Raw genomic sequence first — 22,537 nt, 5'->3', positions numbered from 1 at the left:
CAATATTTCCAAGGAGTATAGGAAGAATGATTATAATAGTGGCAAACTGTAAGGTGGAGCTAAAAAGAAAAATAAGTAATATGTTATTCATTGGACATTATATGTTAAGAAAAGAGTATAAGAAGAGAAGTTTTACCCTAAAGAGATCAGATGATCAGCTGGCATCTCACTTTGTTGTTTCTGGCAATAAAGTTTTATCTAGCCTACGGAGACCTGGAACTTCGACTCTGAGAGATCTTCTTTCAACTTAAAGCTAAGAGGATATTGGGAACTTATAAACAATATTTAATCGAGGGTCCATTCGATTATATGTCTGATGAGCTAAATATGGCTAATATCTGAATGTAACTATCAGGGTCAGAGCTTGGTCCTCTCTTTGAAACTTTCTTAAAGCTGTTCAGTGACTGCTCTTTCTTTATTTCAGTTTATATATTACCCTTGACAGTTCTTTCCATATGCTGACCTGTTTTCTTCATTTTATATGCACAAGTATTTATGTCTAAAGATTGTACGCTCATTTTTAGCTGTACTTGTTTATGATGTTCAACAATGTAAAGACGTCGTGACGTCATGTACACATCTTGAGTTTCACTTTCAACATTCAACACTTTTCCACGGAAGGCGGTCGGCCGAAAGTTTCTTCATAAAGTTTTAAATATGTATATTTTTCATACACAAACGCATCAATTTGCTTCAGAAGGCCTTTATTAACGCCCCGGAGCCGCGTGGAGCAGTTATTTGACGGACAGATGCACTTTTTATGGACTTCAAAAACAGAGCAACTATAACTGCAATTCTAATGCTTGGATTAGCCTGGACTTTTTTAATATAACTCCGATTTTATTCGTCTGAAAGAAGAATGTCATACACACTTAGGATAACTTGAGGGTGAGTAAATTATGAGCTAATTTTCATTTTTGGGTGAACTATCCCTTTAATGATGTTATTCCGCCGTATATCCTTCCCCCCTACTGGCCGCTTCAGGAACAACAGGGGCGTTAAACTGTGCCGTATATGAGCCTGCTCCGGGTCTACACAAGAGTATTTCTCCATTCACAGATTCCGATTGGCCAACGCAGTTGCCAGCAAGAAACTGCTTTCACCAATGAGAACACACACACACACACACACACACACACACACACACAAGCAGCAGCGACCCAGTAACAGCAGCGTCGAGTCTCTGAGGTGAGTCGAGCAGTTCGCTGTATTTCTATTTTTCTATTTTTCTATTTTTCTATTTACACACCATCACACACACTTTATAGAGTTTGATGAAGCGACAGGCTCAGTTCTGTGTTGTTCTCATCGGGCTCAGCGCTACTGGAGCGTCTTCCTCCTGAAATGAACATTTAGTGCAGCAGCAGCGAGTGTGTGTGTGTGTGTGTGTGTGTGTGTGTGTGTGTGTGTGTGTGTGTGTGTGTGAGAGAGCATGAGAGGAACATGTTGAGTTCATTCACACCTGAGCGAGTGTGTGTTCGAGTGTGTGTGCGAGTGTGTGTGATTGTTTCGATGTTTGAGTGAGAACTGTGACTGAATGTCAAGTCAAAAGTCAAAGTTTGAGATCTGTGAGGGGAATTGATCGGGAATCATCTCAAGTGTTGAGCTGTATAAGCCATGTGAGATATTTAAAATCTATACATGTTCATATTGAAACTGGAAACAATACATTTTGCTTTGTGGTGCTCTTTATTTTAAATGTTTTATGATCATTGTCAGTTTCTGTACAAAACTAAAATGTCGATGATCTTATTAGTTTATTAAGTAGTTATTAGAAAGTTGAACTATAATTATATTAATTTGGATATAGTATGGTATGTATTTATCTGAGTGTAGTGTTTTTGTATTGTGTTAATGTCATGTTGTGTTAAATCACAGTATTATCTTTCTATAGAGCACTTTTATATGATTTTAGTATCCTGACTGGAATAATGTGTTTGTAAGAGCAAACAGTCAGAATAAAGTGAGATGATCTGCTGATGATCCTGAATGTCTTGTTGAATGAGTGTTGATAGTCTGAGGCTCATCAGCTGCTGAAAAGACTCTTTATTTCATCTCCATAGTTCCTGTTTTCACCTCATTTATTATGATGTCTTCAATCCTCCTGTAAATTCACACTTAAAGCTCATTTCATTGGTAGACTGAGAGCATTTGTTGGCTACTTTATATGTGCATGTTTCTGTCTTTATGCTTTCAACAGTTTTCCAACAGTTTTACCACTATTATTTGGAGGGGGAGGGAGGAGAGGTAAGACAAATAGGGGGTTATTTGTATGGTTCCCATGACCCTAGATTAGATTAGAAGGACCACTTTATCTTCCAGTTTTTTTCTGAGGATCACCTAACAGAATCCCACTCTAACATGCCCCCCCCCCCCCAAAAAAAAAAAAAAAACTAAATAGGAAGGATAAGCTAAATTTAAGCTTAATATGCAACTGTTTCAAGTCAAAAACGAATTATTCAAACACAAATGCAATGATATGATCAGAAATTATGTGAATTTTATTTTGAAAAAGTAAATGTGAAATTAGCTACAAACTGCACATGTGCAAAAAAACTGCAATTAAACATAATGTAACAGCCTAGGTCCCACTTAAAGCTACACTGTGTGATATTTTCCACCATCTAGTGGTGAAAAGGTATATATGACCATCCAGTGAATATTAGTTTCTATTCCTCTCAATTCCGATCTCGTTTTAACTCCTACAGTGGCCGATTTAGTCCAAGATTAACATGGCTTCCAGTTCGACCTCGTCCACATTGGACACGGTGCCATCGAGTGTTAAAACGCCAAAGGCCAAGCTTGAATTTACGGGTATGTCCCTCTTTGGCTAATGTACTTTCAAGATGGAGGATCAACATGGCGACCCGCATTCGAACCCTCACCCGTATGTGTTTACAATGGCATATTATAAACTTACGAGAATACTTTATTACTTGAAAGAAGTAAATATACATTAATGAGCATATATTTTTGAAAGAACTAAGTGTTTTTAGCTAAGAATAGACTAAAAAAGTTACACAGTGTAGCTTTAATGTAATTCCAAAGAGCCATTAGTTTAAAACTGAGGTGGTGGGTATAGGAAGTCTATGGTTGTAACTATGGTAACAATAAAATGCTGAAAAAAATGTTCCCTTTAATGGCCAATATCAATGAAATTACTGGGATTTTACACATGAAACACAAACTAGTACATTACAAAACTAATAGATCTGTCAGTTTCTGAACACATCGGATTCTGAATGTCTGTCTCAGAAGAGGAGAGTTTCAGTCTCATACTAGACTCCACATTTAGTCTGTTGCGCTGTTTTGTTTTCAAACCAACCAGTGTGGAAAACCCATCTTCACAGTTGTATGTAGTTGGGAAGGGCATGGGCACTTTGAGGGCAGATTCTGCCAGCTTTAGATATTCAGGAAGGAGCTGAGCCCAGAAGTCTGTTAAGGGCTGTTGTTTGAATGACATTTTGAGACCTCCATCTGATGCAATGTCCACAAGACTATTGCCTTCTTGTATTGAGAGCTTGGTACATTGAGTTCAAGTTCAAGTTACTTTATTTATAAAGCGCTTTAAACAAGGTAGAACCTACCAAAGTGCTGAACAAGGTCAAAAATACAATAAAAACAAAATGATAAAGCATATCATAATTCAAGATCAAATCACATCATAATTCAAATAAAAACCGAAAGACCATGTTAATAAATAACAAAAGGATGAAGCAAAAAAACAAACAAAACAAAACATGTAATTCAATTAAAAGCCAAGTTAAAAAGAAAGGTTTTTAACCTGATTTTAAATTCTGATACAGAAGGTGCCAAGTTAATTTCGAGGGGTAATTTATTCCAGAGAATAGGGCCGGCTACAGCCAAAGCACAATTTCCTCTTGTCTTTAAACGGGCTTTTGGAATATGAAGAAGAAATTGATCATTTGATCGAAGGCTCCTATTTGAGCTATACAAATGAAATTGAGTAGATAAATATGGGGGAGCAAAATTATTTAAAGATTTGTACAAAAGTAACAAAATTTTCAACTCAATACGGAACTCTATAGGCAACTAATGTAACGATCTTACAAGAGGTGTAACATGATCACATTTTTTATAGCCCTTTAAGAATTTAGCTGTGGCGTTTTGTACTAACTGAAGCCGGAAGATTTGAGACTTTGTGATACCATAATATAAGGAGTTACAGTAATCCAGCCGCGATGTAATAAAGGCATGGATGACAGTTTCAAGGGAACGCTCAGAAAGAAATGGTTTGATTTTTGAAAGAAGACGGAGATGAAAGAAACTAGAACCAACAACTGAGTTAATTTGTTTGTCAAATGACAGATTAGTATCGAATATAACCCCAAGATTTCTAACATGGGGAGTTGTAGTAGAGCAATTGACTGAAGATCAAAGTGCTTTGGAATTGGGGGGGGCAAAAACAATGATTTCTGTTTTATCAGAATTTAAAAAGAGGAAGTTAGAAGAAAGCCACGATTTTATCTCATTTAAACAAGCGTGCAGGGTATTTAAAGAGTTTAAAGAGTTTTTCTTAGACACAGGCAGATACATTTGCAGATCATCTGCGTAACAATGGAATGATACATCATACTTCCTAAAAATAGAGCCCAAAGGAAGGAGGTATAGGGAAAAGAGCATAGGAGATAAAATCGAGCCCTGAGGAACTCCACAGGTTAAATACCCCAGAGAAGAAGTAAAACCACCAATTTTAACAGAAAAACTGCGATTTGTAAAAAAGGATTTAAACCAATGTAGGACTTCACCACCTAAACCCACATAATGTTCTAGCCGAGAAAGGAGAGTTTCAGGATCTATAGTATTAAAAGCTGAAGATAAATGTAACATAACCAAAATCACAGAATCACCTAAGTCTGTAGCCATTAAAATATCATTAAGAACTTTTACCAGAGCTGTCTCAGTACTATGTAGTGCTTTGAAGCCTGATTGAAAAATCTCATATATATGATTATCATCTATATAAGACTGAAGTTGACTAAGCACAATCTTTTCCACTAATTTAGACAGAAAAGGCAACACAGAAATTGGACGGTAATTTGATAGAATAGAAGACTCAAGATTAGGTTTTTTTTTAAAATAGGAGTTATCATAGCTGTTTTTAAAATATTTGGGATTTCTCCAGATTTCAAGCATTTATTTAAAAATGTGACCAGCTCTGGACCTATTGCATCAAGTATTAACTTAAAATATCGTGGGTGAATAATATCATAAGGAGAAGGAGAGGGTTTTAAATTTGCTACAATCTCTTTGACTGTTTCCAGGGAAACAGGAGCAAATATTGACCAGCTGTGAGGTGGAGCAGCAGTTATCAGGGGTTTACTATTTGAAACCTGAATTTGGGCTCTCAAAGTTGGAACTTTGACCTCGAAATAAGACCTAAAATCATCACACAGAGCAATAGATGGATTATGAAAGTTGTTAACAGGAGGATTCAATGCAGAGTTTATAACAGAAAAGACTATTTTTGGAGTGTGATGATGTTTCTCTATGAGATTTGAAAAATAGGCATTTTTAGCCCTCTTTACTTTGTTCTGATATCTTGTTAAATAGTCCTTAAAAATGTCATAAGACACTTGAAGTTTATTCTTTTTCCAAAATCTTTCCGCTTTTCTACATTCTTTCCTCACTGAGCGGATATCTTGATTGATCCAGGGCTCAGATTTGGATTTCGGTTTAAAAAGTTTATAGGGTGCGATAGAGTCTAATATCTCAGTCCAAGCACTGATTAAAGTAGAAAGGTGTTTTTCAGCATCAAGGACAGACAAGTAGGATTCAATCGCAGGTGTAGAACAGGATTCCTTATAACATCTAGTGAAGTCCTCAGTAAAAGAGGGGGTATAAACCCGGGCTCTTCTTAAGTCTTTTCCGATTTTGAGAGGAATTGAAGGAGAGTCCAGTAGGGATGGCTCGATACCACAGTTTTGTCTTCGATCTAATACCGAAGTACCGATATTAAATCGATACCATACAGGGTCTGAATTTTGATGCAGGTATTGCGCATAATTTTACTCACTCTCGCAAGTTTTGGGTTTATGAAGCGGGTAATTACCGTAAATGTTTATTATTAAATTAATCAACAAAGATTGTCACATCAATCAGTCATTTGGAAACTTTTTTGTAAGTAATTTCAGCATTACTGCGCGTCTCCATTGCTTCTGGCTTGAAAAGACATCGCACCTGCACTATAAAAGCAATCTGCGCGCTCAGATTCAACACTATCGCTTCCGTTGCGGGACAGCTGACGGAAATCACTTGCCCACGTCTTTTTAAACCTCGCCAATTTGAACATACAAGCAATTTTATAGCATTTCGTAATACATATGGGATGAGAGCTCTTTGAGAGAGAGTTTTCTTTGCGCTCATGCCAACAACAAACACACACACACACACACACACACACACACACACACACACACACACACACACACACACACACACACACACACACACACACACAAGAAAGCCTAAAGAGCTCGCGCATTCCAGATGAAGTTGTTTTTCCTCAGTCAAATACACACAAAATTATGTCAAAAATGTCAATCTTTAGTGAGTAGTTACATAAACACAGTTGGTTATGTCTTTCGCGGATGTAAATAGTGCAATAGTATGCGTGCAAATATTATGAGGTCTAAACATCACTGGTTGAAACGAACGCTGGAGATTTCTTTATATTTAAACGATACGATCTTATGTATGTGCGTTAATCAGTGTTAAAAGAAAAATGTCTAAATTAGATCGTTAGAATTATGCACTCACCTGTCGATCTCTTAATGTCTTACAAGTCAGGAATTAAGTGACCGATGCTTGGCAAGATTTGATGGTTCTTCAGCAGTTTCATAAGCAAAGTAATTCCAAATTTCACGTCTACTCCTCTCTTTATTAATGAGTTTTGTGCGTGTTGAGTGAGATTCAACTGCTGTATTCATCTTGTTCTGTTGCCACATTTGCCGGTTTCACGTCAGTTTGGGTAGCGCGCTGCCACCTAGCGGTGAACTTCGGAACAGCAGCATATACCGAAATGAGCAAAATCATTATATCGTACCGTTTGAAATAAAATATATACCGGTATTTTTCCAGTACCGGTATACCGCGCATCCCTAGAGTCCAGTTTGGGAAAATGATCAGAGATTAGAGTTTCAATAATTTCAGTATCGGTGATCATCAGTCCAGAGGACAAAATTAAATCCAATGCATGTCCTCGGATATGTGTAGGATGCTTAACCCATTGTGTCAAATTAAAAGAGTCAATAATATTCTGGAATTCAGATGTGAGAGGTTTAGAAGGGCAACACAGATGAATGTTAAAATCTCCTAGTAGAAGGATACGGTCGTATTTAGTAAGAAAGTCTCTAATAAACTCAGAGAATTCCTCATTAAAACCTTTGGATAAATGAGGTGGTCGATATATTAGTGCTAGAACAGTAGGAGCGGACCAGTCAAATAGCAAAATCTGTGCTTCAAAGCTTGAGTAAGAGATGGATGAAAGTGTCCGACATTTCTGTTTATAGCGTTCCCTCGTAATAATAGCTAAACCACCACCTCTACCAGAGAGGCGGGGAGAGCTATAAAAACAATAGTCTTTTGGTAAAAGGTCCGAAAACGGGCTTTGATCCCCTACTTTTATCCATGTTTCAGTAACAAACAAGAAGTCCAATTTCCGCGTTGATATAAACTCATTTAGAATAAAAGTTTTATTTACCAGGGATTGGGCGTTTAATAACGCCATCGTCGGGGAGCGCCGCACTTCTAAGTCATTAGATTTCCTCAGGAATAGAAGGTTCGATCTATTTACTCCTCCAGAGTGACGCCGAATTATAGGCCTTCGGTAAAGTTCCTTGGAAGGGCCGGCGGCGTAGTCTGGATAGGCCGAAGGGGCTAATATGACGTGTTTTACCCAGCAAGACGAGTGAGACGGCCTTACTGCGAACACATAGCGGCCTGGATAATGCCTCAAGGGTCCATTTGCAGCGACGCCATCGCGCAGCCAGATCCTCAATCTGACGACCGATCCGCCGCGTTTGCCCCGTCTTTTCCGGCGCCTTCTCGGTACAGTCTCCAACGGCCACCGCCGAAGGAAATCCGGTATGTCGTTCACAGGGCTCCCATGTATGTTGTCGATGGTATGTCCCAGGTAAGTGCCGCGGATGTATAGACTCCGTTTTCGAATGTCTAAAAGAGTCTGACGGTCATAAACGAGAGACTCCACATAAAATGAAAACAAGAGAACGCAAAAAGCCCAACAGGGCCAACGAAAAACAAACGAACCAAACAAAGTGCTGCGAGACAGACGGCTTGCCATGCACACCGGCGCCATCTTGCATCAGAATTGCTCAATGATGTCGCCAATGGATATCTGATCCACTCAAAGTCCACATTTATCTCTGGAAAGTATTTTCCCAGCTGCATGTGAAGGCCTTGTAGATGTTCCTTTATGGCTGTGAGGGTGTCATGAAGTCGATCATACAGTTCATATATTAATTGTAGTCTTAAGTAGGTATGGGTACAGAAACATGATATTAAATGATCCCCGGAGATAAATTATGAAAGACTGCAGTATCGATAAACTCCAACTAGGGCTGCCACTAACAGCTATTTTTATATTGATTAAAGGGTAACTAAACCCCTGCTCAGAGCCTAACTCCACCCACTGGCAAATTTTGAAAAATGCTGGAAAAGTGGGCAGAGCCCAGCGGAGACAGAGGGGACGAACCGAGGGCGGGGCTGAGCGGAGGGTGTGCACCTGAGACCCGCAGTAACGGGTTGATTGACAGCTGTCAGACTCGCGAGTCGCAAAGATGGAGAATGACTGGAGTGACGCCAGCTTTGCAACAGAGCGGTCATTCTCCTACCTTCACCTGAAGTGGAGGAGGGTGGATTGTCTGTAGACACAAACCCGGAGCCTTATCAATGCGAGCCGCTGCTCAAACTGCGTTAACTCCCGATGCAGACGATGCTAGTGAAGCAGCCGCGCAAGAGAACCGACCTAATCTATCTGCGTCCGCGGCAACCACTTGCGTGTCAGGTTTGAAAGCGCCTCTCATGTATGAAAATTATCTGTACACATGACGGGCGGCAATAATATCGCAAGAAAAACCTGACGTGTACTGACAACTGCATTATTTAACTGTATTTTCTTCAATACAATGTTAAAGCAAGTGTCAAGTGAGTTTCATTCATAATGTTTCTACTTCATGTAATATGACAGTTCATACTGGAGTGAAGCCGTTCTCATCGTGTGATTGGGGGAAACATTTCTGAGGGCGTGGTGAGCTCGTGCCAGGGGCGTGGCTAGTGAGCCGTTGGCAGTGCCATCCTACGTCACGATGTACCACAACGTCCAATAGGAAAATTCAACTGCAGTAGCCACCGTTCAACCTTAAGAGGGCAGCACTTTGGCGGTTTTACACCATATTTTATAGAATTAAAACACTTTATACTCAAATGTCAAAACATTTACTCGAATCAATGAACAGCATTAATAAAGCCCCAGTATTACAGATCATTAACAAAAAAAAGTTGGTTTAGGGTTTAGTTACCCTTTAATCTATTGACTAATTTATCAACAATTTTACTTAAAAAATGTTAATTTAACTTGCAGCGTTGGCCTTCAGTAGTGTACTATAAAAAGTATAAATATAAACAAGCCCATGACAAAATGTAAAACTAACTGTTTATTTAAAAATAATAATAATAATAATAATAATAATAGTAAAAGTCAGTCTGAACATCCTTACAAAGATGTTTGCAACAATCACATTATTGACAATCATGTTAATACTAACCCTATTCTGAACAGGTTGGGATGACCGAAATCTTATTTCATGATACAAGTCATTTTTAAATGTGATTTTAAAATGACAATATAAATATTTAATTTGATCTGTTTTGTTTAAATAAGCCAAAATGTAAATTACAAACAATATGACAAAAACAGTGCTTTATTTTTATTTTCATCTACATGTTAAGTCAATGCAAAGATGCCAATAGACATTCTGCACTGCGATTGGTATTTTAAAACAATCCATGTCAGCCATTTCCCAACGAGACTGGAGCAGAAGCAGAAGACCCTTCCATGACGCAAATTCACGTCTGTTGTGAAGTGAATGTCACTCACGCATAAACTCAAAATGTTCAAGCGTCCAACTATGTGTAATTTATTTGCGCATGTCGCGTCTGGTGTGAACGCACAGTTACTCTTAGCTCAAGACTTCTCTCTATTCCTTAGTAAAAGTTGCTCTCAGCAGTGTTGTGAATAGGTTTTAAGAGAGAACTTTTGCTGCTCTTTAGGAGAACTCTTAGTGCTAAGATTAAATGATTTGTGAAGACGGCCCCTCACACTTTTATACAGTTTTAACCGATGATCTCATTTGCAGGTGCTCTCCTCCCTTTCTCTTCCTGGAATCTCCCAAATACTCCCCAACACTTTCGCCACAGTCACTTCATTCATTGGCTATCTTGTTCTCTTTGTGAGGTTGGCCGACTGCCAAATTATCTACATCAACAACATGTTTTGATTGTGCTACAAAGTGATTTTCCTCTTTATTTTTATCAAGAGAAAAACACATTAAAGGCCACGTGAACCAAAAGAGCAACTAACTATCAGTGCAGAGACTTCAGAGAGAATCCCACTGTTTCCCGTGAGACTTCTCTCAGTCATGTAGGCCATGAGGCCTCAAAACACTTATAAGCAAACTAATTCTACAATTGTTTTCTATAGGATTCTTGCAAGAAAATAAATCTTTATAAAGACAATTGGTGAATACTGAGCAACAAATGCAACGGAGTTAATTTTTTGCCACAAAACTAACACATGCAAAAAAAAAAGAGAGGACCAATTAAATATTAATAACTGATTATGTTGCAGTCAATGTATGTTTTTTTCCTGAGATTTTTTTTGGTTTTTGTAAAACCTGTAGTTTGCCTTTTTTGCCAAATAATTTTGTCAGATAAATACCTTCACTAAGTTTAGTGTTTTGTTCTTGCTAGGGCTGCACGATATGAGGAAAAGCTGCGATGTGCGATAACATTGCGATGGCGATATGACTTGCGATAAATATTCAAATGTGAATGTTAGCTATACTGTTCCCATGTCTTAGTGCTTTAATAGGTCGTGTTCAGTGTTGGGCATTAACGGAATACACGTACTGGCATTACGTATTCAGAATACATATTATGAGTAACTGTATTCTGTCACAGTTACAATTTAAATAGGTGATATTTAGAATACAGTTACATTGTTGAAATCAATGGATAACATTAACCATACTTCTGTTTCATGAGTTTATTTACTCTCTAAATAAATTAAGGCAACTCAATGCATTTCTCAGAATCCCCAATATGAAAACGAAAAAATGCACGGTTTGCGTGATCAGTCACAATGGAGTCGGAAGAGCAGCAGCGGGAGCTAGAGGTAGCGATGGAGCCAGAACAACAGAGCCAGTGCAAGAAATCGTTTCTATCTTGGAAATTCAAACAGCATTTCATATTAAAGAAAGAGAAGGGAGAACGAAATATAACACGGCAGTGCAACTGTGCAGTGCCGCGGTGGTTGGGGTGGCGGCTATACACGCACGCACGCACGGCTATATATTTATTTTATATAGCCTATATTATATATATAAATTCCTTATATATTCGTTAAATATATTATTTGTTTATATTTTTTGTTTTGTTTTCAAAATGTAGGCTATTTAATTGAGATTGACATTATATATATATATATATATATATATATATATATATATATATATATATATATATATATATATATATATATATATATATATATATATATATATATATGCTACCTCAATTAAATAGCCTATTTTGAAAAAAAAATAAAAATAAAAAAAATATATATATAGGCCTATATGTAAAGCTCAAACATGCGTGTTTATTTTAGTAGGCCTACTTCCATCAGTGAAACAACAAACTACAGTCTGTAAAACATTTAAATAAATATCTGTAAATAATCGAAATATAAATAGTATAAGTTAAATATTAGTTAAAGAAAAAAATCCTTTATATTTCCTCACAGACGTGCGTTATGCCTCTTTGCGCTGAAAGGGAAGACACGAGCAGGAAATAATTGCTTAAGCATTGTTTTCTAATATCTTAATGTTTTCTCCTGATGTTCCAAAACTGATAGGCTACTTGTAGTAAAATGTGAAGAATGAAATTATCTTCCGCAGGGTCAAGAACTGAGGCTTTGTTTGATAATGCGCTTTGAGAGAAAGCGAAACTAAAAATCTCCAGCGTGAATGAAATACCCTATAGCCTACACATAAACTTGACCAAGTCTAATAGCAAGCACAAACTGTGTTAAATAAAGTAAAGTTTGAAGTAAAATGTATCTGTCCTACTCCGTTTTCTACTTTACCACAGTAAATGATGCGAATATATAGGCTATATACTCCTAAATTAATCAAACAAGGAAGACACGTTTAATCCCCTGTGAGAGACGTAAATGAGGATTTAGGGAAACAAATAAGAGATTCCATGTCCAGTAGAATAAAATGGAGTAAGCCTAAGCCTATTGTTAAATCCGAGGAAAATCGTGTGACCAGATAGCAAAATGCAAGCAATCTTAAATTTGTCTCACCACACAAAGCTTCCTCTCTCGTTCGGCATGAATCCTTATGTTTCCATGGCTGCGATGTAACATTTAATTGCAAACCTATTATTTATTTTGTAAATGAAGCTTTGTGCTTCACTCGTGTAGTTAATATTCACGTAAAACAGCATTCACAAACAAAAAAAAGTGTTTTGGCCGACCACCGCCGGTGCTCCTGCTTAGTTGACGTGCAACTTTTCATTCTCCTATGCGCTGATTTACTAGCCCAAACGCCGTTGGCCCCGTTGACGGCAGCTAAATATTTTATAATAGATGTTTAGTAAGCAGGATTTGATGGCCGCATTCCTAGACTTATAAAATGTGGAAGTAATGCCTCACATTTAAAAATTTAAAAATAAATAAATAAATATAAAAATATTTCGATGGTTTAAGCAAACTTGTAGGGTCATTGAAACGAACAGATCGCTATAATATCAAGCACGTTGGATGAAGTGGCCGAGGACAAAACGTTACAGTCAATTGAAAGCACATCTGTCTTTACATGCACATGAGCTTTAATGCCATCCCATTCTTAATCTGTAGGGTTTAATATGGAGTCTGCCCACCCGCTCTAACAGCTTCAGCTCTTCTGGGAAGGCTTTCCACAAGGGATTTTGTGTTTATGGGGATTCTTCTAGAAGCGCATTTGTGAGGTCAGGCACTGATGTTGGACGAGAAGGCCTGGCTCTCAGTCTCCGCTCTAATTCATTCCAAAGGTGTTCTATCGGGTTGAGGTCAGGACTCGGTGCAGGCCAGTCCAGTTCCTCCACACCAAACTCGCTCATCCATGTCTTTATGGAGCGACACTTTGTGCACTGGAGCGCAGTTATACTGGGACAGGAAGGGGCCGTCCCCAAACTGGTCCCGCAAAGTTGAGAGCTTCAAATTGTACAAAATGTCTTGGTGAAGCATTAAGAGTTCCTTTCACTGGAACTAAGGGGCCAACCCCTGAAAAACAGCCCCACCAAACTTTACACATGGCACAATGCAGTCAGGCAAGTTCCGTTGGAATTGTCAGGCAGAGAAGCGTGATTGGTCACTCAGAGAACACGTCTCCACTGCTCTAGAGTCCAGTGGCGGCGCACTTTACCCCACTGCATCCCACGCTTTGCATTGCTCTTGGTGATGTGCAGCTTGGATGAGCTGCTCGGCCATGGAAACCCATTCCATGAAGCTCTACACACTGTTCTTGAGCTCATCTGAAGGCCACAGAAGTTTGGAGGTCTGGAGCTATTGACTCTGCAGAAAGTTGGCGACTTCTGCACACTGTGACCCTCAGCATGCGCTGACCCCGCTCTGTGATTTTACGTGGACTACCACTTCGTGGCTGAGTTGCTGTTGTTCCACAAAAGTTTCAGCGTTAAAAAAAAATGTCAGTGTTAATGAAATAATTTTTTTGTAATAACATTAACTTTTAGGTGTGATGCCTCTGTGACTTCAGGCTCACTATTGGCTGATTCAGAGGCTGAGATTGACATCATTACAGTCCTTAGTTCACAGCACTTAAGTGCCACCTCAGTCAGGGCTTAAAGCTGCAGTCCGTAACTTTTGTTTGATAAAAAAAATTATCCAAAATCAATTATTGAGCAACTGCATCATTCAAAATCTCCTTACCTTAGCCTGATTCACAACGGTGAACTTGTAATAATGTAGTTGGCCTTTAAAGTACTGGATTGATAAGCAGTATCAGTAAGAGAAGTAATACCATTAAAACCATAATGATACCCATCCCTAGTCTTGATGATGATAAGAATTATATAATTTTACTCTTATTTCTTGACTTGTATTATCCCCGTTATTCATAATTGTAGAGCTTATTATTCTTTTGGCTAATGAATGCGGTCAACAGTGCACAGTTTGTGTAAAAACAGAGACAATGGATTGAGATTATTTTCTTGTCCTCCCATCACGCTGCAGAAAGAGCCCACATGATGTCACTTCCTGGGTGTCACAGTTTTAAGAAATATTGTATATTGTTTCATGCTAATATCACTTTAAGTATATTTCTCACTACAGAAACATGGGATTTGTGCCCATTATGTTTTTTAAATAATCTGAAGATTGTAGTAGAAATTAGTGATGCACCGATCATGATTTTACATAACTGGTACAAACTGGCCGATTGCGATACTGATACTGATTTCCGATTTTTTATTTATTTATTTTATACAATAAAATAATGAAAGTATACATGAACAAGATGTTTATTTGGTATTTAACAGGCTAAATTGGCTTTTGGCTAATGAAAACAAGTCCGCAATCTGAAATTAACAGGAAATTTAATTAGAAATTAAAAGGCTTAAAGGTGAAATTAAAGGCAACAACTGCATATTCTGCAATCCAAACAAAAATGTTCCTTAAATCAGCATTTGTTTTTAAATTCAGTGTAAAGGGGAAAAAAGTATTTACCAGTGAAATTCAATAAAACCAAAGTATATAATTGTTCCAAAATGTTAAATCAAATAATGTTAAGTGCCACGAAAAAAACTAAGATGCTACAGCAGGTGCTTTTTAAATCAAATTAAGTCAATGTAATTTTAAGGTAAAATAAAAGGTAACACTTTAGAATAATGGTCATTAGTTAATGTATTATTAACTAACATGAACTAACTATGAGCAGTACATTTGTTACTGTATTTGTTCATCTTTGTTAACGTTAGTTAATATAAATACAGCTGTTCATGTTAGTTCACAGTGCATTAACTAACGTTAACAAGATTTTAATAATGCAGTTATCTCTCATTAGTAAATGTTGAAATTAACATTAACAAAGATTAATAAACGCTTTATAAGTGCAGTTCATTATTAGTTCATGTTAACTAATGTAGTTAACTAATGTTAACTAATGACCATTATTCTAAAGTGTTACCAAATATAAATGATCATCCTATAGGCTACAGAACTGATAGTATTTCATTTCTAAAGTGCATGCATGTTCTTCTTTAGGCTACAAAAAGAAGTATTTCGGCTTTTTCACATGTTAGTCTGTTTCGTTCTCATCCGATCCAACACGTGAGAAGCTGAGCTGAACAAACACTCACTCTCTGCGCTTGTGCAGACGGAGAGGTAAGCTTGCGCAACTTCAGCTCGCGCAGGAAAGCGGCTCTTCATTCCCTTCAGCATCTCGTCTCTTCCCTCAGTTCTCCAGTTTCTGTTTGTAACACACAAGTGACATGTTCGCGAATGATTGCAATATAGGCGTATGTGCACGCGGGCGCACTTCCGGATAAATCAGCAGAAAAATACAAAGAAAACCGTCCGGTTGCCGATTACGCGCTAGAAGCAAAAACCGGCCGGGTCCGGTTTTTGGCCGGTCAACCGGTGCATCCCTAGTAGAAATTCCCCTACGCATCTGACTTAAGTCTCCTGATCGATGTACAAACGTCTTCTAATCAATTTCAGCCGAGTTGAACAACGTCTCGCCCCCTATGAACACTATCACTTGGGTTTAATGTCTCTAGTGTTCCACTAACTGTACAGCATTAATTAGACAGACAAATTTCACGAATATTACATCAGGGCTCACTATTATGTCTTTTCACTTCATATTGCTCTCTTTTAATTATTTTTTGATTATCTTTGATTTCAGACGTGATGGAAGAGAATAAGGAGAGGGAAGAACTGAGTGAAGTGGAGGAGGAACATCATGTCAAACCTGGAGCAAAACCTTTGAATTGCTCAAAGACTAAAAACACATTTATAAAGAAAAGAAGATCCAAGAAATCTTTCACCTGCACTCAGTGTGGAATGAGTTTCCCAAGGAAATATAATCTTGAGCTTCACATGAGAATCCACACTGGAGAGAAGCCGTACTCATGTGATCAGTGTGGGATGAGCTTCACACAAAAACCAAATCTTACGAAACACATGACGATCCACACTGGAGAGAAACCATTCTCATGTGATCAGTGTGGGAACAGCTTTGCACTAAAAATACATCTTAAGCAACACATGACGATCCACTCTGGAGAAAAAACGTTCTCATGTGATCAGTGCAGGAAGAGTTTTCCATACAAAAAAAGTCTTGAGGGTCACATGAGAATTCATGCTGGACTGAAGCCGTTTACCTGTGATCAGTGCTGGAAGAGCTTCACACAAAAAATACACCTTAAGATTCACATGAGGAGCCACACCGGAGAGAAGCCGCACGCATGTGATAAATGTGAGAAGAGTTTCACGACTTCATCACACCTTAAAAGTCACATGAGAATCCACACCGGAGAAAAGCTGTTCATCTGTGATCAGTGTGAAAAGAGATTCTCAAACAAACACACTCTTGATCATCACTTGAGAGTTCACACTGGAGAGAGACCGTTCACATGTGATGAATGTGGGATGAGCTTTGTGGAATCTGCTAAACTTAAAAGACACATGAAAACCCACACTGGAGAGAAACCACACGCATGTGACCAATGTGGGAAGAGTTTCACAGAATCAGCAAACCTTAAAGCACACATGAGGATCCACACCGGAGAGAAGCTGTTCTCATGTGATCAATGTGGGAAGAGTTTCATGGATTCAAGATACCTTAAGAGTCACATGAGGATCCACACTGGAGAGAAGCCGTGCAAGTGTGATCAGTGTGAAAAGAGATTCTCAAACAAAAACAATCTTGAGCTTCACATGAGGATCCACACCGGAGAGAAGCCGTTCTCATGTGATCAATGCGGGAAGAGATTCAAAGACAAACCAAGTCTTAAGCTTCACAAAAGAGTTCACACCGGAGAGAAGCCGTTCATGTGTGATCAGTGTGAAAAGACATTCGCTAGAAGACAAAATCTTAACTCTCACATGAAGATCCACACCGAAGAGAAGCCGTTCTCATGTGATCACTGCGGGAAAACATTTATTGGGTCATCAAACCTTAAGAAACACCTGACAGTTCATACGAAAGAGAAGCCACATTCATGTTCTGCGTGTGGAAAGAGTTTCTCACTGCTGCAAAGTTTACATAGACATGAGAAAATACACACTGGTGTGAAAGAGTACATGTGCTTTGAGTGTGAGAAGACTTTTATTTCCGCAAGCCGTTTAAAACTGCACCAGAGGATTCACACTGGAGAAAAACCTTACAAGTGTTCACACTGTGACAAGAGATTCAGTGTGTCATCACGTCTGAAAAGACACGAGAGGATCCACAGCGGAGAGAAGCCGCACGAGTGATCGATCCGGAAAGAGTTTCACTCCTGAAGAAACACAATAGGATCTATGCGGTGGAAAAACCAATTTGTTTCCTAACAGCCATGATGAGTGACATTTTGTTGGTTTATTGTAGGGGTGTTGGTCGATTTCATGAAGCCAACAAACTACTTTTCAAGAGAATCATAGAGATTTAGATCTTTTATGACTTCATAATAATGTTAAAACTACAGAAATGACTGCCTGAATTATATCACACACCTCTATTTGTGCTAATCAGTTGTTCCAGAAGGTGGTGGCAGTGGCCTAGGCCATTGTTGATGGCTGATGAAGTTGTGTTTCTCATAATTAAAGAATGTAGTGGACAGCACTTTTCAGGGCCCAGTTTATGGCCGGGCCCCTCTCTGGACAAACGTTTGCTACATTTTGATTGGATCTTGGTGGACTAACACAAACAAACTGTCCAACAGCATCAGATAAAGATGCCAGACACCTCGTAGAGGGCAAAAACATGACCTCTCGTACCAAGCCTAGGAAGGACGGGACTTCTCATTGGTCCACATACAGTTTCTGCCCTTCATCCATCTAGAGACTAATCCCTAATGTCCTGGTCTGTGACTGCCATACAAATTCCTCAGGACCTCTGCAGTAGTGGGTGAAACAAAGAAAGACCACAATGATCCATACAAATCCATTCATAACCATGCTTGGAAACCTTAAGACTGAAGAAAACTACACACATCCTTTTCATACCTCTTCAGAGAAATAAGTATTCTCATTGACAGCTATTTTTAATGCAACATCTTGCACAGATTCAGCTGTTAATGAACAAATGAATGAACAGTTCAATCTTTTTCCATCATGTTTGGTGTCTATTTGTTTAGAATATTGCCAAGGGTATTCTGATGGTGGTTTGGAAAGTGAGACCTGCATTGGTAAACTTAAGAGATGATTTATGCACGATTAATCGTTAAAAGATTGCCATCTCGATGCCAACACCCACACAATCTCATTCATGATTCACCTGAGTCTACCGAACCTTTGACTAAAATCAAATCGTTCAAATCTGCGTTTGTGTTGCCGCTGGAGCAGAACAAGCCGTAGTCGTGTATGAAACCACACAGGATCATTATTTCAGTTACAAATATTCAAATGAGGGTTATAAAAGTTATAGTTAGACATCAAAATAGAGCAAATCAGCTTTTGAACATAACTTGGTGCTTCAAATAACACATTTTTTGCGTTACAAGTGCAATTCATTATAGATAATTTGTATTTTAAATAATAGTAATTCAAATTAATTAATCATTTGAAATGGGCTATTTAAGTAACACTATCAAGGCTGCAGAAAGGTATTAATAGCATGGTTAAAATTGCCCATGTGTCTTCTGTGATTAATTCAGTGAAGTGTCTTCTCATAGGATAACAACACGCCATCTTATGAATCATTTCTTCTTCCGGCTTTAAAATCTACAAATTGCGGCTTTGAGACAATGTAGAATTTAAACCTGGAAGACAAAAATATGCCAATAAACTCAAAATTAACCAATTTTCTCCTACAATTAAAATGATTGGATGATAACATCGTCCTCTCTAATGTAACACAATCACCTCTGTTAAAATGTCAGAAAATGTAGTTTAGTGTTTTATGACCCTTTGAGGTATTTTGCTAAGTTTTCATATCTCAATAAAGTTAAAAGAATAGTTCATCCAAAAATTAAACCTCTGTTGTTAACTGGTTCCAAACACATATGACACTTGTTCATCAGAATTTATGATATTTTTAATCTCTCATAATTTTTGTCCTTCCACCGAAAGTCCACTGAAACAAAATATCCCCGTTCAAAAAGTGCATATGGTGTTTAATGCTAAAACACTGCCTGGATAGACAAAAAATGAAGAGAGAATATTAATAAATGTGTGTTCTGAAAATGAACCGGTCTTAAGGGTTTGTAACAACATGAGTGTGAGTAAACGAGGACACAATTTTCATTTTTGTCTTTACCAATGTTTAAAACGTTTTCAGACTGTAAGGGTAATGTTTAAATGCAGTTACTTGACAAATATTTTTTTAATAAATTTGACTCTCCATTTTCTTCCACTCCAGATAGGGCATTTCATCTTTATTTTTATTTATTTTAATTCCTACTATAACTGTTTTAATTATACTTTTTATTTTTATTTTGTTTTATTTTTATTTTTATTATTTTGTTAAAGCTGTCTGGGTGGAAGAGGTTGAGAGACGGGAGCGCGATAAATCGAAATCCCTCCAGCGCGAGGACGATCCGTTTAGATCTGCTCTGATGGATAGATCTGAGATAGCCCTGGTGGTTCAGTCCAGGAAGATTTGTCTGTAAGTGTACTGTCTAAACACACAGTTACCTGACAAATATTTGTAACGTAAACCTGACTCTCCATTTTCTTCCACTCCAGATAGGGGTTATACTATATATATATTGATTTTTTGATTTTATTCACCTATGAATATTTTAATTTCATTTCTGTGTAAGACACTTTGAATTACCAGTGTGTGTGAAATGTGCTATACAAATAAACTTGCCTTGCCTAAAAAAAATAAAGATTTTGTAACCTTGAAAACTTTAACTTTAATGACAAGTTGCAGTTTCATAATTCTTATGAGAACTGAAAATATGCATAATTTGATATGTCACAGGCCGGCTCATAGCCTGTGGCAAAAATGAGGGGACACCAACAACAGGTAAAGGCCAAAAGAGGTTCTTTATTGTAAACCAAAAACTAGTAACTATAAACAAGGAAAATGGAATGAGGTGTGAAAATGTCATAGTGTACGGTGTTTGTAAAGTGCAGGAATGCGTGAATCTGTGTGTGTAACATGTCTGAGTGGAAACTAAGTAAAACAACAAAGGAACAAACAGGATCATACCTGGAGGAGCACAGAGAGAGGTTAGTGAGGCAGTTTAAATACCCTGAGCCCAGGTGGCTCCAATCGCCAACTGCCCTCCTCTGCCTGCAGGGGAGGGGCCGTGACAGATAGTACTGATAATAAACATCACCAGCCTGGCATACTTGGTCCTCTCTTTGAAACTTTCTTAAAGCTGTTCAGTGACTGCTATCTTTTAATTTCAGTTCATATATTACCCTTATATATATTCTACGACCTATTTTCTTCATTTTATATGCACACGTATGTATGTCTAAAGATTATAAGCTAATTTTTAGCGGTACTTGTTGTTGTGAGATACCAGTACCACTGTATTATAGATCAATATATACTGTATATATATATATGCCAATTATTACAATTCTTTTTTCATTACATGTTGCCCCAAGAACACCGTAATATGCAAATTAGACAGTGTATAAATACTTTGCATTGAATGGGACTACACATTTATGGCCATTTTATCCACATATTGCATACAGTAAAATGGTATATCATGGTATATATGGTTAAATCTTTCGTAACATAGTTGATAATCATCTTTACACAAAGTTTGGTAAAAAAAAAATATATAATAAAAGCTAAAAATGTATTGGTAATTGAAAATCCCATTATCTCATTTCAGTGTCCACTACAGTGGATATAACATAACATATGAATAAAATATATTGTCTTCTTCTTTTTTTATCCATTTGTTAATGAAATTCTAAACGATCTAAAGATATGCAACAAATACTAAACTTTTTTAAACCTCAAGAGGATGTATCATTACATTGTTAATCTGATCCAATTATGTATATTATTAATTTTCATTTCAGAAAAACTCTAAATTCAATTGTACTTCTCGGCTCTCGTTGGCTATGAAGACCAACTGTGAATTATCTACAGATGTTTTAATCAGCAGTGCAGATCATTGCACTCTTTATTTGATATATTGATTTCACATTTATATTTAAATTCACAAAAAAACACTCAATTAGTCAAAGTCTATGTCCATTATAACTTAACGTGTAAGTTTCAGCCTCGATTTAATGCTGTTTTTCCGCCGTATATCCTTCTCACCGGGGGGCGATCGAGGCGCGAAACCTTCAATTTCTGACTGAAGCATTACAGGCTTGGTCCAAGCAGAGAATGTCTAATATGGCGAGAAGTTTCACTCTCACTGAACTTCCGGCTTCTGAACTGGTTGCAGTTCCTCTCTGATTCCATATGAGGGCGCTCACAGGACGAGTGCAGAATGAATGGAGGTCTATGGCGCTATACCAATAAAAATCCACTTTTCTCAGGATATAATTTTTTATCTAGTAATTTGAATGTTGTATTCGAAAGGAAATGCAAATAAATTACACATTGCTGGGTGTTAGATTTTTTAGAGTCACTTATTTGCTTTAAAAAGTCTTTTAAAGTGTCAATGACGTCATACACATGTACGACCAGAGATACTGCTTAACGGCAATCCTTCAGTCGCTCTGGTGCTTTCGCGCTCTGCACTTTCTTTTCTCTCGAGGCATCGACAACACAGCTGACACAGGTAAATACACGTGCTAGAAGAGTTTTTGTTTTGTTTGTTTCTGGTCCCGCTTCAGATGACACGATGCCATCAAGCGGGATCTCTGGTCGTAATCAGTCCTTCACTGACCAATCAGCGTTCATTAGCAGAATGCTAGCGTGTTATGGACAACAACAACTCAACCTGTAAGAAATCAAAAGGACATAAGTACTCGTTCATTCAACTTTCGACCTAAAACCCATGTTGAACTTGCAAAATCTACAATCATTTCTGAGATTTCTCAACGGCAATCGGGTGAAAGAGACAAATTTAGCCGTCAAGCCCCATT

General features: G+C 37.8%; 1 protein-coding gene across 1 annotated transcript; it reads left to right on the top strand.

Annotated features, from left to right (window-relative positions):
- The first annotated feature begins 1,137 nt into the window (after window positions 1-1,137).
- Window positions 1,138-18,634, top strand: LOC307126482 (uncharacterized protein). The gene is made up of 2 exons (XM_079816998.1): window positions 1,138-1,188; window positions 16,227-18,634. The coding sequence occupies exon 2, from the start codon at window positions 16,232-16,234 to the stop codon at window positions 17,798-17,800; it is 1,569 nt and encodes a 522-aa protein (XP_079673124.1). The 5' UTR covers window positions 1,138-1,188; window positions 16,227-16,231; the 3' UTR covers window positions 17,801-18,634.
- Window positions 18,635-22,537: the final 3,903 nt, after the last annotated feature.

The sequence above is a fragment of the Gobio gobio genome (assembly GCF_949357685.1).
Source record: "Gobio gobio genome assembly, chromosome: 1".
Classification (NCBI taxonomy): domain Eukaryota; kingdom Metazoa; phylum Chordata; class Actinopteri; order Cypriniformes; family Gobionidae; genus Gobio; species Gobio gobio.
Note: the sequence above shows the minus strand (reverse complement) of the source record. Positions and strands in the feature narration are given on the sequence as shown.